Consider the following 15663-nt stretch of genomic DNA (forward strand, 5'->3'; position numbering starts at 1 on the left):
TCAACACCATGGTAACCCAACATCATGGTTGACAACTGCTGGACTAGTTTATAAGATGGTTGATGTATAATACAGATGTGACCTCAGCCCCCTGTATGGCTCAGTTGGTTGAGCATTGTCCCATGAACCAAGAAGTCACTGGTTCAATTCCAGATCAGGGCATATGCCTGGGTTGCAGGCTTGATCCCCAATATGGGGTGTGCAGGAGGTAGCTGATCAATGTTTCTCTCTCATCAATGTTTCTATCTTTCTCTTCCTCTCCCTTATTCTCTCTAAAATCAATAAAAACATATTTAAAAAGATGTGACCTCAAACTGGTAGGTTGTTGTACACATCTGTTCATTTGAGCATTTTATTTAAAAAGGAGACATAATTGGACTAAACATTAACAAAAACTGGTATTCCTCAATGAAGAAGTGTTTGTAGTAGAAAAAACAACAACTTTTTTGTACTCACGAAATTCAGTTGAGGTCAAATCTAAGAAGTGATATGCTAGATCTGTGGCTGAGCACATTACTCAACCTATTCTGAGTTTCAGTTTTCTTATCTATAAAGTGGGGCTAATAACAATTGGCTCTAACACACAGGGTTGTTGTCATCATCATAGTCAGTAAGATGGCTGAAAATGGTTTGTAAGGTTTAAAGCACCAGGCTTCATAAGATTACATTCAGTCACAAGTAATTATGGAGCACTTATGAATCTGATGGCATTTTTGTGTGCTAAGCTCCAAATTTAATATCCAATATAGAATAAATAAGTAAGATATGGCTCCTGCCCCCAGGGATTGAACTATGGAGAAGCAGGAGAAGAAGCCTGTGAAATGAGCAGGAGTGGTTCTCTGGCCCCTATCTGAGCAGTAATGAGAATTTAAACTCTGTGATTAATTAGCTTCACAAAGATTTAAATAGAATTGATTGAATTTTTGCACACTGGGTTCAATTTTGTTTTTGAGTCAAGGTGGGAAGGTTGACACCTTTATTTATTAAAATAGAACTCTTTTTAAAATTATAAAAATAATCTATATTCACTTAAACTAATTGCTACAAAAATAAAAAAAAGTAGAAATTATAGGTCCCTTGGCTTGACCTGGGTTTGAATGCCAGCTCTGCTCTCACCAGCTGCGGATGTGACCACTCAGACTGTCAGTTTCCTCATCATTACAGCGAGGGTAATAAACACTCATGCAAAATCTGGTGGGAATTCAGAGAAAAGCGATTTAAAATGCCAAGCATAATATTTGGTGGGTATTTAATAAATGTTGTGGGGGTTTTTACTTCCTTTATTTTGAAAGTTAATTTGAGTGGAATTAACTTTATATGTAATGTAGTAATCTGAAAAAAGCCCGGTCTGCCAGGAATATTTGTTTGGCTCACTTCTGGTTCCTCTTGTGCAAAACCAATGCTTCCAATTATCGAGTGCCGAGTGGAAGGCCCTTCCTTGACATTTTACAAACTAATCTTCTCAAGAACTTTTCAGATAGGTGATTATTAACGCTCAGGAATGCCTAACCCTCCAATTATTGAGACTGCTCTAAATTTTTGAGGAAAAGGTGCATTTAAAAAATTGTCCCAGGATGTTTCAACTGTGCTTTCCTTCAAACCTCCACTTCCAATTTTTTTGCCCAGAGACATAAAATTAGACCTTACTGCAGACACAGTTAACTCAGACAGCTGCCTAGCTGTCTGCTACTCATAATTCAAAAGGAATTATCTGCCATCTCAGGAGTACCAAATGGTGGGAGGGGGTTGCCATGAGAAGCACCAGTCATCCTTGTTGCTGAGCTCTGAATGTTGATGGACTAAAGGGGTCCATATGCATGCATCAAAGCCCAATAAGATACAAACAGGAGCTTACAGCAAAGAAAGTAATGGTTTCTTTTCAGGAAGTGGTTCATACCCAGAGTCATAGGTGAGCTAATGCTCAAAGACCTGGCTCCCCAATGACTTCAGGGGATGGGTTATATAGGGGGGAAATCACTAATCATCTGAGTAAGGGAGTTAGGGTCCTGGTCAGAGTTGTGGTGTCGCTCCATCTGATTTTGCTGCTTTTCTGGGCCTGAACTTGAAACACACGGAGGCCTAGATATTAGCTCTAATTTGACCCCAACTGTCTATGGGGTGAACGGACGCAAGACTTTGTTCCTAAGATTATTTGATGCTGATCAGAACCTCATTCTGGAGACTTAATGATTAAGGGAGTGCATGTGCAAGGGAGAAAGAGGCAGCTGCGTCAGGATGCCAGATGAGGCCAGTCTTAATCAAAAGGAAAAAAAGGAGACAAGGTTATTTTAAGATATGAAGTTCTTATGCAGTTACATGACTGGTCCTATGCAGGAATGCTTTACTCTGTTCATGCTGACACCCCTGTCCTGCTGGGTTTAGTGAGTGTGGCATTAAGGAGCACACGTGTGAGAGGTTTTTGGTAGATTACAAAAATGGCCACAATTTTTCATGCCTACAATTTGACTTTGAAGTTCCTCTCATCGATACATAGGCTTTATTTCCCCACTTTTTGAACCTAGGTTGAAGTTGTAACTTGCTTTGGCAACGCAATGCAGTGAAAGTGACTACTGGTTCTGAGCCCAGGCTGCGCAAGCCCTTGAACACTTCCACACTCTCTTAGAACCCTGTCCAGGTAATTTAGAAATACTAAGCCCAGGCTAGCCAGATGAGAGAACATGGAACAAAGATAAGCCACTGTAGCTGAGATCTTTCTATCCCAGCTTGCCTCAAATGGCCTAGCAGGCAACCACAAAGGCATGAATGAACCATGTTGAGACCGTAAAAGCCACCCAGCTGGTCCCTGTTCACAACCTGCAAAATTTTAAGCTAAATAAACAGTCTGTGCTTTAAGCCACTAAATTCTGTGGTGGTTTGTTAAGCAGTGAAAGCTAACTGATAGAGTTATTTTGCGCTTGAAGTGGAATTTCTGATATAGGCTCCGTAAGGCATTTTCTTGACTCCCCCTTTTTTTGAAGTAAAGAATTAATTGGATATTTTTGCTGGCAGAATTAATAGGTTTCTTCTCCCTAGCATTTTTCTGATATAGCACAGCTCCTAAACTCTCACAACTGGCATATGTGTATAGGATAGAGTTTGGTGGTTTGGTAGGATCTTTAAATTTTAGCATAGAAGTCTGGATGCCTTAAGACACTAGTCTTTGAATATCTGTTGAAGTAGCTCTCCCATGGGCCCCTAAAGGGTTGATGAAGGCATGGGTCCTGGCTTCTTTCATATTCTTGTTCAAGTAGATGCAGATTCTAACTGGCCCAGTGGCCTGAGCAGGTGATAACTACACTCATTTCCTCCTTCATTCGTAACCTGCTGCCAAATTTCCTTGACCTCAATGGGGTCACAGATTTGAAGAATTACAGAGCTATTTAGTGGAAGTGAAAGAACAATTTCAGAGGAGATTCATAGATTTTGATGACTATGACTCATACCTTAAGAATTTGTGGCTACCTTTGAAGTGCAAACCACAGGATGTATCTGATTGATTCAGCATCTGTGCTGTTCCTGTGGTTCAGTTTCCAAAAGACCTGACTGAGCTGAAAACAAACTGTGCCCACCAATGCGATTGGTAAAAACGTTGGGTATATTAACCAGAACTGTTGTGAATTTCCTGGCCACACAGCCCAACTCTTGCTGAAGTTTGGGTTTTATTGGGCTTTGTGGAAATGTTTTCTTTCATGAAACTGTTGCAATCAAAGCTGAGTCTTTCTCAGGGATTCAGATTGTGATTCAGGAGGGAGATGGGCCCTAACTTAATGTATTTCTGTGATTCTTCAGAATAGCTCAGTTTAATAAGTTTTCTTACTGACTGACTGACGTGGCACATAAGAAGGGATTTTTGAATGTGGTTGAACAACTTTTTTTAGGTTGTCTCATATTGAGTGAAGAGAAGGTGTATCCCAGAGTTCCCTCTAATCAGACATCTAATCCAGTTACTGTACAAATCTGGCAGAAATTTTAGTGTAACACAAAAGGGTATTTTCATTTATTTAATTTGTTTGGTTGAAAGCTCTGGTGGCTAAACATGGGAATTTCTAGGCACTATGTATTATTTGAATCAATTAACAAATTTGTTGGAAAAATCTAGTCTTTGTCTTTCTGCAATCTGCACATTTTTCTGCACAAATATCTTATCTAATAAAAGAGTAATATGCAAATTGACTGTCACTCCAAGACACAAGATGGCTGCCCCCATGTGGTCAAAGATGGCTGCTCCCACGTGGACACAAGATGGCCACCACAAGATGGCCTACAGGAGAGGGCAGTAGTGGGCAGTTAGGGGTGACCACGCCAGCAGAGAAGGGCAGTTGGGGGAGACCAGGCCAACAAGGGAATGCAGTTGGGGGGGGACCCAGGCCAGCAGGGGAGGGCAGTGGGGAGGGGGCAGGCCTGCAGGGGAGGGCAATTGTGGGCAATCAGGCCAGTAGGGAGGGCAGTTAGGGGTGACTGGGCTGGCAGAGGAGAGCAGTTGGGGGAGACCAGGTCAGCAGGGGAGGGCAGTTGGGGGGGGGGGGCCAGGCCTGCAGGGGAGAGCAGTTTGGGGGGAACAGGCCTGCAGGGAAGGGCAGTTGGGGGAGACCAGGCCTGCAGGGGAGGACAGTTGGGGACAGTTGGGGGTGATCAGCCAGCAAGGAGGGCAGTTAGGTGTTGATCAGGCTGGCAGGGGAGTGGTTAGGGGGTGATCAGGCTGGCAGGCAGAAGCAGTTAGGGGCAATCAGGCAGAGGCAGGCAAGCGGTTGGGAGCCAGCAGTCCTGGATTGTGAGAGGGATGTCCGATCCCAGATCAGGCCTAAATGGGCAGTCGGACATCCCTCAAGGGGTCCCAGATTGGAGAGGGTGTATGCTGGGCTGAGGGACGCCCCCCCTCCTGTGCACGAATTTCGTGCACCAGGCCTCTAGTATTCTATTATAATTGAAAAAAGACACCACTTTTCAACTGACAAATCACTCCATCACTTATCAAAACATCTTCCCTTTAGAAGTCTAGTTTTATTTTGGCACATGATAGAGGCTATACCTTCCTCAGGGGTGACATTATGCTTTCAGATCAGGCAAACCCAGTTTATTAAACATCTAATGAAAAAAATCAATTGAATGACTAATAGATTTGATTATTATTGTTATTAGCAGTAGTAATTACAGTTATTGAGCACTGGGCAAGGCACTAAGTAAAATTATCTATATTGGTCATCTCTTTTAATCCTCACAACAACTCTGTGAGGTAGGCACTATTTTTATCCCCATTTTTTGATGAGGAAATCAAGGTACAGGGAAATCAAATGACTTGTCTAAATGGCATAACTAGAAAAACAGAAGAGTTAGGGCCCAAACACAGTTTTGTAATACTCAAAATCATTTCAAAATAATGTATAGTATTAAACAAAGTACTAAATCTCCTTTTTATTTTATTTTATCAAAACATTATTACTGCCCTAGCCCATTTGACTCAGTTGATAGAGTGTTGGCCCACAGATTGAAAGGTCCTGGGTTTGATTCCAGTCAAGGGCACATGCCCAGGTTGTGAGCTCAATACCTAGTAGGGCGTGTGCAGGAAGCAGCCGATCAATGATTCTCTGTCATCATTGATGTTTTCTCTCTCTCTCCCTCTCCCTTCCTCTCTGAAATCCATACAAATATATTTTTAAAAGACCACAAAAATCATTATTGCTAGTGGTAACCCTAGTGGAATTCTTAGCTGAGACCCCTATAATAAAAGGCAAATTGACAAGAGAAAACAAGTTTATTAACATGTAGACTTCATGTATACATGGGAATTATCCAAGCAAAAAATGTGTAACTCAAACAGGTGTCTTAGAATTCTTTAAATACCATCTTACTAGGAAAAGGGGAGGGGAGTATAGGCCTCTTAGGGGAGAGTAAATGATCTTTAGGAAGGATGAATAGACTCTTAGAAGAAGAGATGGGAAATATGAGTTTGTGAAAAAGTCTGTCTGCATGTGGTGTCAACTCCGAGTCTCTTCTGTGACAAGAGTCAATCTTCCCTGGTTGATGAAACTCTCAGGAGGGGATTTATGACAACTGAGTCCCTTTTGGAGGATCTGCCTTGAGGCAGACAAGGGGAGTTCAGAGAAAGCCTCTCCCTGCATTTACTGGTTTTCATGTGCCTACAGCTTAAAGTCATTAATATACCAGAGTGATATATTTTGGAGTGGCATGTCCTGTGACCCTTCAAAATTTAATAGCAATTGTTTTAACTTTTGGTGAAGTGACACTGAGTGTTGACTCCTAGAATGAGAAATGATTTGGGAAATGATGTCAAGTTTGCCATCTCTTTTGGGTCTGAAGGATCTTTTAAATTTTAGATTCCATTCATGGAAAAATATTTTATCATAATCCTAGAGGTTGGGGAGAGAGAGAGGGAGAGATAAAGATATGGAGAGAGTGAGATGAAGAGAGAATGAGAGAGAGAAAATAAGAAAGAATGAAAGAGAGAATGAGAGAGGAAGAATGAGAACGAGAATGAGAGTGAGAGGAGAATTAGAGAATGGGAGAGAGAAATGAGAGAATGAGAGAATAACGCGCACACACACACACACACACACACACACACACACACACACTGAGAGAGTGCTGCCCTTACTACATCCAACCAGCTGTTGACTGTCCTACATTTCTCCAGGTTTCTTTTCATGCATCCAGGACATGTCAGTGCAACTCTTAGGATTTCAGTTGCATTGTCTGAAAAATGAAAGTTTGGAACCCATTGTAAGGCGTGGTCTTCTCTCTGTCTCTAATTTACGTGATTTCACTTGAGCTCAATCAGCCATTGGTCCTTCAAAGGCAGCCCCAGTTGGCTGGCTGTACCTCAGTCAGTCAAACAGGTGTTAGTCAGCACACGGAGTACAGTTTGTGTATCCCATGTAATGAAAAGCCCATGAAATGTAGGCATTTTGAACCTTCTTAGGTTCCCCCATGTGGGCTTTTCCTTGCAAAACTGACTTCCTGACCCTGGTGGGGTAGCTCAGTTGGTTAGAACATTGTCCCAATATATCAAGATTGTGGGTCTGATCCCGTCAGGGCACATACAAAGAATAACCAATGAATGCATGAATGGGTAGAACAACAAATTGGTTTTTCTCTCTCTGAAAAATCTATAAAAATTAAAAAACAAAACAAAATACAAGACGGACATCTGGGCTGCAGAGAAACACAGAGCCCATGTCTTCCCCAACCAAAATACGTTTGTGCCATCTCCCCGCTTTTGGTTTTAGGGGGAAATCTCGTGGTGCCTGGACAGGTGGGAGAAATCAACCCTGAAAATGTGAATCCAGTGGAGCTTTCGCAGGGCTGCAGCCGGTCCACAGCTGCCTCTGACAAAGCAACTCCCAGCTCAGGCGGGTGACTCACTGGAGGTTTGCTGGCTGGGTCACAGGCCCGCCCGCCTGCGGAACAGGAAGGCCCGATTGTGCTCAATTGTTTTCCTGAATGCCTTTCTCAACAACAGCAAAAGGAAACAGTACTGTTTGGCTTCAAGCCATCCAGGCCACTTGGTGCGTATAGTGCTTAGATTGTAAAAGTTGGGCTCAGCAGAGACACCCGGGGACGCAGGGCAGCAGTGATTTCTGTCTGTGTTTCAGATTAAGCGGCTGCCTTTCGCAGTAAACAATCCGGGTGATTTAAGACAAAGGGAAACTCCCTTTACTAGCAACAACCCCCAACCTAGGTCTGACCATTTGTTTTATGGGCCCAGTTCATGTCCAGTAACCCCATGGGGGGCCTTGACACCACCACCCACTGAGTTGCCTGAATAAAATATGAAAGGCTCTGCCAGCCAGCCACCTCCTTCCTCCTTTCTGATTGCTCCAGAGAGGCTGGGCAGGTGTGGAAAATGTGGCCTGGGGCAGTGGTCGGCAAACTCATTAGTCAACAGAGCCAAATATCAACAGTACAACGATTGAAATTTCTTTTGAGAGCCAAATTTTTTAAACTTAAACTTCTTCTAACGTCACTTCTTCAAAATAGACTCGTCCAGGCCGTGGTATTTTGTGGAAGAGCCACACTCAAGGGGCCAAAGAGCCGCATGTGGCTCGCGAGCTACAGTTTGCCAACCATAGGCCTGGGGGGAAGAGAAAGGAAGAAACTGGAAGGTTCCTTAACATGCAAAGGGGGAGAATCTGGATGCCTGGAGCTCCCAGTGTCTGGATGGAATTAGGTGCAGTGAGGCCCAAATGACAGTGCTTCTATCATTGGCTGTTCCTGGAGGATCTTAATCCTCACCTCCACCCTGAAGTTTTCCCTCTCATAGTGGATGAAAAAAAGGGGCCATATACTAAACCTGACAAGCTCAGGCCTGCATGGTGGGCCTTACAACCACAGAGATTGAAAATAACTGCATAGGACGGTCTGACATTAAAACTTCCCAATTAAAAGTGAGTCATAACGGGTAGTCATGTCCTAAGCCAGCATCTGCTTTGACAAAGGTCATTCTTTACCTTAACTGAGCCTGTCTACTGTCTTTTTGCATCTATGATAACATACCTTTGGAATGTCAGAGCAACGTCCTTTTCCAGACCCCTTACGTAGGGTACACCCACCACACCAGAGCAGGAGACCACAGAAACCTTCATTGTGCCCTATGTTAACGAAAAAAACCATTGAAACCTGTAAAGAATTTTAGTGAGTTTATTTGAGCCAAACTGTCGACATATGCCGGGAAGCAGAACCTCAATGAATTGAGATAATGCTCTAAGGAATGGTGGGTTACATCTGTATTTATACATTGCCATCAAAGGAGGGACATAGGTCGGCTACATGAAATTCATTGGTGATGGATTAAGGAGGTGGGATAAAGTCAAAAGGTGGGAAACCCCTGGGATTGGATAAAGAGTAAAATGATGGACACATACTTAGGTGGGTACAGGAACAATTAACATGATAATGAAGGAATTTGAAGTATCTGTCCTGGCGCCCACCACATTTGGTTGTGTCCCAGGGGCTCCAGCAAAAGAAGGAAGTTACAAGTTACCCAGACATCTCACAGATATGTTATCTTGAAAGGACTGTACCACTTTTTCCCGCCGTAGGCTAGGACTGTACCACTTTTTCCCGCCGTAGGCTAGGACTGAACCACTTTTTCCCGCCGTAGGCTAGGACTGAACCACTTTTTCCCGCCGTAGGCTAGGACTGAACCACTTTTTCCCCGCCGTCAGACCACGCCCTACACCTTCGTAAGCAAGCCCCGGCCCCCACCCAGCCAATCAGAGTAGGCTAACTCAGTAACTTGAGTAGCATTCCCATCCTCCCTGAGCCCCCGTCTATAAAATTGCGGTATAACAAAAGATCGGGGCTCACAGCCCCCACTCTGTATTCAGGGTATGCTGTGAGACCTAGCATGCTGGTTTTAATAAACCCTTTGTTTTTTACATGAGAGGCGTCTTTTGGGTGCTTTGTGAATGCGGCCAGCTTTTCGGGCGTAACATTTGGAGGTTCCACCGAGATTGCGGCGGCCGCCTTCGGGCTCCAACAGACGCTTCTTGGGGTAAGTGAAGGCGCCTCTTGAATAGCGATCGCTTCGAAATTTGGGAATAAAAATCTTGTCAGAACTGGCAAATCTGTTCGGTCTGGTGGCTGTCGGGGAGGGACGTGAGTCTCCCCCGACTGCGGCTGACAGACGTGTCGGGAGGTCGCAGGCCACATCCCCGGGGGACGCCCTGGTGGAATCTGGAGAGGACCGGGGACGCCTGGATCCCTCTCATCTGCTTAATATTGATTCTGAAACTCTGTTGCCAGTCAGGTCAATTGGTTTTGAAAAACCTTCTTTTTGGATCCTTAAATTCTTGTCTCAACGTGTTGTGTCTGTCCTTGTCCTTTGTTCTTTGTTTCTTGTCGTGTGTGTGTGTGTGTTCGCGGTCATGGGCCAGAGTACTTCTACTCCTTTGTCCCTGACCCTAGGCCGCTGGTCAGAGGTCAAGGGACGAGCTCAAAATCTTTCCCTTGTCATCAAAAAGAGCAAATGGCAGACTTTCTGCTCGTCCGAGTGGCCTAACTTTAAGGTCGGATGGCCCCCGGAGGGGTCTTTCCATTTGCCTCTCATAAGGGAAGTGAGGAATCTTGTTTTTCAGCCTGGCCGACATGGACACCCGGACCAGGAGCCTTACATTTTGGTGTGGCAAGACTTATGTGAAAATCCCCCGGTGTGGGTTAAGCCCTTTTTACCCCCTGATTCCCTCTCTAGGTCGTCGGTCTCCGCTTCCGAACCTGCTATTCTTCCTGTAAAGCCAGCTCTGCCTTCTCCTCCACCCTCTGTTCCCCCGGTTCTTCCGGACTCACAACCTGATCTTTTCCTTCTTGATCCCCCGCCACCTCCTTATGCCTCGGCCAGAGCTCCGCGGCGCGACCAAGGACCTCCTCCGGCACCTGGCCCAGTTCCTCCACCCATGTCCCCGATGGCGGCCTCCCCAGATTCTACTCTTGAGGGCCCCCCGCCGCCGCCAGGCAGCGGACCTGCACTGCGGACTCGGAGCCGATTCCAGCCAGACGAAGGGCCTGTAGCCACTACTCTGCCGTTGCGCCCATATGGGCCAATGGTAGACAATGGGGAAAGGGGGGAAATGCCGGCCCTCCAATATTGGCCCTTTTCCTCCTCAGACCTGTATAATTGGAAAAATAATAATCCTCCTTTCTCTGAGGACCCCACCCGACTAACAGGTCTCGTGGAGTCTCTCATGTTCTCTCATCAGCCCACCTGGGAAGACTGCCAACAGCTACTCGGGACTCTCTTCACTACTGAAGAGAGAGACCGCATACTTCTAGAAGCACGAAAGAACGTCCGGGGACTAGACGGGCGTCCGACGCAGTTGCCGAACATCATTGATGACATCTTCCCGCTAACGCGCCCTAATTGGGATCCAAATTCTTCAGAAGGTAGGGAGCATCTGTCCTCCTATCGCCAGGCTCTTGTGGCGGGTCTCCGGGCAGCTTCCAGGCGGCCCACCAATTTGGCTAAGGTAAGAGAGGTCGTTCAGGGCCCCACTGAGTCCCCCGCGGTCTTTTTAGAAAGGCTAATGGAAGCCTATCGGAGGTTCACACCCTTTGACCCGCAATCGGAGGACCAAAGGGCTTCAGTGGCCATGGCCTTCATTGGCCAGTCCGCTACCGATATACGGCGTAAGTTACAACGCCTAGAAGGATTACAAGACCTCACCCTTAGAGATTTAGTCAAAGAAGCAGATAAAGTTTTTCACAAAAGGGAAACAGAGGAAGAAAAGGAAGAGCGGAAGGAAAAAGAGAGAGAGGAAAGAGAAGATGCTAGAGACAAAAAAAGAAATAAAGAATTAACTAAAATCCTGGCCACAGTGGTAGATAGTGGAAAGAAACAGAAAGAAAAGGGAGGCAGTACCGGGCCACGGCCAAGCTTAGACCCGAACCAGTGTGCCTACTGCAAGGAACATGGGCACTGGAAGAAAGACTGTCCTAAGAGACCCAAGAAGGGCCTGCAGGCTAAGCAGCCTGCCCTGTTAGCCCTGGATGAAGATTAGGGGCGACGGGGCTCGGACCCCCTCCCCGAGCTCAGGGTAAAGTTTAACGTGGAGGGGACTCCCATTGACTTTGAAGTAGACACTGGAGCCGTTTACTCGGTTTTGCAAGCGCCCTTGGGACCACTGTCAACCAAGCGGTCTTTAGTAAGAGGTGCCAATGGGAGCCGATACCGGGCTTGGACTACCAGGAGGACCATGGACCTGGGAAGGGGAAAAGTCCATCACTCCTTCCTTGTGATACCTGATTGCCCGGCCCCATTAATGGGGAGAGACCTGCTCACTAAACTGAAGGCCCGCATCACCTTCGACCCTGAGGGACCCAGAGTAGAGTTTCTGAGTCCCTTGGTAGAACGGCCGGTAGTCACAGCCCTAACTATGTCTGTAGAAGATGAGTATCGCCTGTACAACTCTCCAGTAGAAAAGCAGGACATGACAACCTGGCTTGAGGAGTATCCAGATGCTTGGGCCGAGAAGGCCGGGCTAGGGCTGGCGGAAAACCAACCCCCAGTGGTGGTCACCCTAAAGACCTCTGCAGCACCAATTCGGGTCAGACAGTACCCCATGAGTAGGGAGGCTCGGGAAGGAATTAGACCACACATTCAGAAGCTAATCCAAGAGGGGGTTTTGAGGCCCTGCCAGTCAGCCTGGAACACACCACTCCTCCCTGTCAAAAAGCCAGGAACGGGAGATTACCGACCAGTGCAGGATCTGAGGGAAATTAATAGTAGGGTACAGGACATACATCCCACTGTACCTAACCCCTACAACCTTCTAAGCACCCTTCAACCTGACAGAACCTGGTATACTGTATTAGATTTGAAGGATGCTTTCTTCTGTCTACGGCTTTGTGAAAGCAGCCAACCATTGTTTGCCTTTGAATGGATTGATCCAGAGGCCGGGATAGCGGGGCAACTGACCTGGACAAGGCTACCCCAGGGCTTTAAGAACTCACCCACCATTTTTGATGAGGCCCTCCACCAGGACCTGGGTTCCTTCAGAACCCGACACCCGGAGGTGACTCTGCTCCAGTACGTAGACGACCTACTGTTGGCTGCACCGTCTCAGGAGGAATGTGAGTATGGGACCCGTTCCCTATTGCAAGAACTTGCTCAGCTGGGGTACCGGGCGTCAGCTAAGAAGGCCCAGATATGCAGGCGGGAAGTAACTTTCCTAGGATATACTCTCCGGGAAGGAAAGCGGTGGTTGACGGAGGCCCGGAAAAAGACTGTTGTGCAGATTCCCGTACCCGCCTCCAGGAAACAACTCCGAGAGTTCCTGGGGACGGCTGGGTTCTGTAGACTATGGATCCCGGGGTTTGCATCATTAGCCGCCCCACTTTATCCACTTCTAAAAGGGGATGCGGAATTTTCCTGGGGGCCAGAACAGCAGCAGGCCTTTGATGACATCAAGAGGGCCCTATTGTCAGCCCCAGCACTGGCACTCCCCGATGTTGAGAAACCCTTCACCCTCTACATAGAGGAGCAAGGAGGGACAGCCCGAGGAGTCCTAACCCAGACCCTAGGACCCTGGAGGAGGCCAGTGGCCTATCTGTCCAAACGCTTGGACTCGGTAGCAGGAGGATGGCCCCGCTGTCTTAAAGCTATCGCTGCCGCTGCTCTGTTAGCCAAAGATGCCGATAAACTGACTCTAGGACAAAAATTGACCATCATAGCCCCGCATGCTTTGGAAAGCATTATCAGGCAGCCCCCAGACCGGTGGCTCTCAAATGCACGCATCACCCATTATCAGAGCATTTTGTTGGATAAGGATCGAGTAACCTTTGGGCCCCCTTCTACCTTAAACCCTGCCACCCTGCTCCCGGACGAAGCTGCGGATCCAGTCTTGCACTCCTGCCAAGACATCCTGGCAGAGGAAGCAGGAATCCGCCACGACCTGAAGGACCTTCCATTACCCAACTCAGAAGTAACCTGGTTCACGGACGGTAGCAGCTTCCTGCGAGAGGGTAAGAGACATGCGGGGGCGGCGGTGGTCAGCAGAACTAAGACCATATGGTCAGCAGGGCTGCCAGAAGGGACCTCAGCCCAGAAAGCGGAGCTGATTGCTCTCACAAAAGCCTTAGAATTGGCTAAAGGAAAAAAGGCTACCATCTATACAGACAGTCGCTATGCATTTGCTACTGCTCATGTACATGGGGCCATATACCAACAAAGAGGACTACTAACCTCAGCCAGAAAGGACATTAAGCACAAGGCTGAAATCCTTGGACTATTGGCGGCAGTTCTGCTGCCCACCGAATTGGCTATAGTCCATTGCCCTGGTCATCAGAAAGGATCAGACCCTATAGCCGTAGGGAATCGGCGGGCAGATGAGGAAGCCAAGGCAGCAGCTCTTCGAGGGGCAGGAGTTCTGGCACTAATAACTGAGACCCCAGAGGAGAATCTGGCACCCACGACTGTTAAAAGTAAGGAACAACAGGCAACTTCCTACTTACAGCACGTTCATCAGCTCACTCATCTAGGTGCCAGAAAAATGCAAGAACTGCTGAGGGAACAACCCTTTTCCTTAGCGGCTACAGAGAACAAGAGGTTGACGGAACAAGTAGCTAAGAATTGCCAGGCCTGTCAGATTGTGAATGCACATCAATCCCAAACCTCAGAGGGTAAGAGACTAAGAAGAAATAGGCCTGGCCAATTCTGGGAAGTAGACTTTACTGAAATCAGGCCAGCCAAATATGGGTTAAGATTTCTCTTAGTTTTTGTAGATACTTTCTCAAGATGGGTAGAGGCCTACCCCACCCGGAAGGAAACAGCCCAAGTGGTGGTAAAAAAAATTATAGAAGAACTTTTTCCTCGGTTTGGACTGCCCCAGGTAATTGGGTCAGACAATGGACCTGCTTTCGTGGCCCAGGTAAGTCAGGGAGTGGCCAAGGTGTTGGAGATTAATTGGAAATTACATTGTGCTTATCGTCCCCAAAGTTCAGGGCAGGTAGAAAGAATAAATAGAACAATCAAAGAAACCTTAACTAAATTGACCTTAGAGACTGGCATTCAGGATTGGACCATGCTCCTACCTTACACCCTGTTCCGTGCCCGGAACACTCCCTCACCCTCCATGTATAACCTCACCCCTTTTGAGATTCTGTATGGAACCCCACCTCCAATCTCAAAAATGTCACCTGCCACAGATTCGAACTTATCACCCCATGCACCTCTGCTTGCCAGGTTAAAAGCCCTAGAGGGAATCCAACGATTTGTCTGGAAGCCTCTAGCCTCTGCTTACCAACCAGGAGACCTCAAGGTGCCCCACTCCTTCCACGTTGGAGATTCAGTGTTCGTGAGGAGGCACCAGACCCACAGCTTAGAGCCCCGGTGGAAAGGACCCTACGTAGTGCTGCTGACCACTCCAACTGCGGTGAAAGTAGATGGCATCTCATCATGGATCCATGCCTCTCATCTCAAGCCTGCCCCACAGCCAGGACCTGAATGGACAATGGAGAGGACTGACAATCCTCTTAAGCTTCGCCTTCGCCGTAAGCCCTTGCCTGCCCAGTCCGATGGCAGGTAACCCCCATGCCCCTGCGGCCTTAGCCTGGGAAGTCATCAACCCAACAGGACAAGTGGTCTGGTCGGTCGAGGGTACACACACACCGGGTAGCTGGTGGCCCACATTACACCCTGATATCTGCCAACTGGCCGTTGGCCTGGACACTTGGGACATACAAGACATTGAGAACCCTAATAACATCCCCAAAGGTACCGACTATCATAGTGGGTACGGTGGCCCGGCCCCAGGTTTCGAAACAGCGGGGTGCAGTACCCCACATAAACGCTACCTCCTCAAGGCCCTCACCTTTTATGTTTGCCCGAAAGATGACCGCAGCCGATATATGATGCGGCATTGCGGTGGGCCTGAATCCCTCTATTGTGCAGCATGGGGGTGTGAGACCACAGGGTCAGCTCATTGGGTCACCGGATCAAAATCAGACTGGCTTACTGTTCACCGGGATAGCACTAGGAGAGAATGTGTCGCAAGTGCTTTATGCAATGAACTGAATATCTCCTTTACGGAAATAGGCAGAATGAGCAACAAGCTTAACCGCTGGCATAAGGGGAGGACATGGGGACTTAGGTTCTATGCCTCTGGGCATGATTTTGGCCTCTGGTTTACTGTCAAGCTACAGAAAAAGGCTACA

The 15663-nt window shown here is 47.2% G+C and overlaps 1 protein-coding gene across 1 annotated transcript; it reads left to right on the forward strand.

The window, feature by feature from the left end:
* Nucleotides 1-9518: 9518 nt before the first annotated feature.
* On the forward strand, nucleotides 9519-15035 carry LOC129150681 (uncharacterized). The gene is given in 3 exon segments (XM_054722848.1): nucleotides 9519-14289; nucleotides 14292-14339; nucleotides 14758-15035. Coding segments are annotated over 3 exon segments (4731 nt in total). The 5' UTR covers nucleotides 9519-9884.
* Nucleotides 15036-15663: the final 628 nt, after the last annotated feature.

This window comes from Eptesicus fuscus, chromosome 11 (assembly GCF_027574615.1).
Source record: "Eptesicus fuscus isolate TK198812 chromosome 11, DD_ASM_mEF_20220401, whole genome shotgun sequence".
Lineage (NCBI taxonomy): Eukaryota > Metazoa > Chordata > Mammalia > Chiroptera > Vespertilionidae > Eptesicus > Eptesicus fuscus.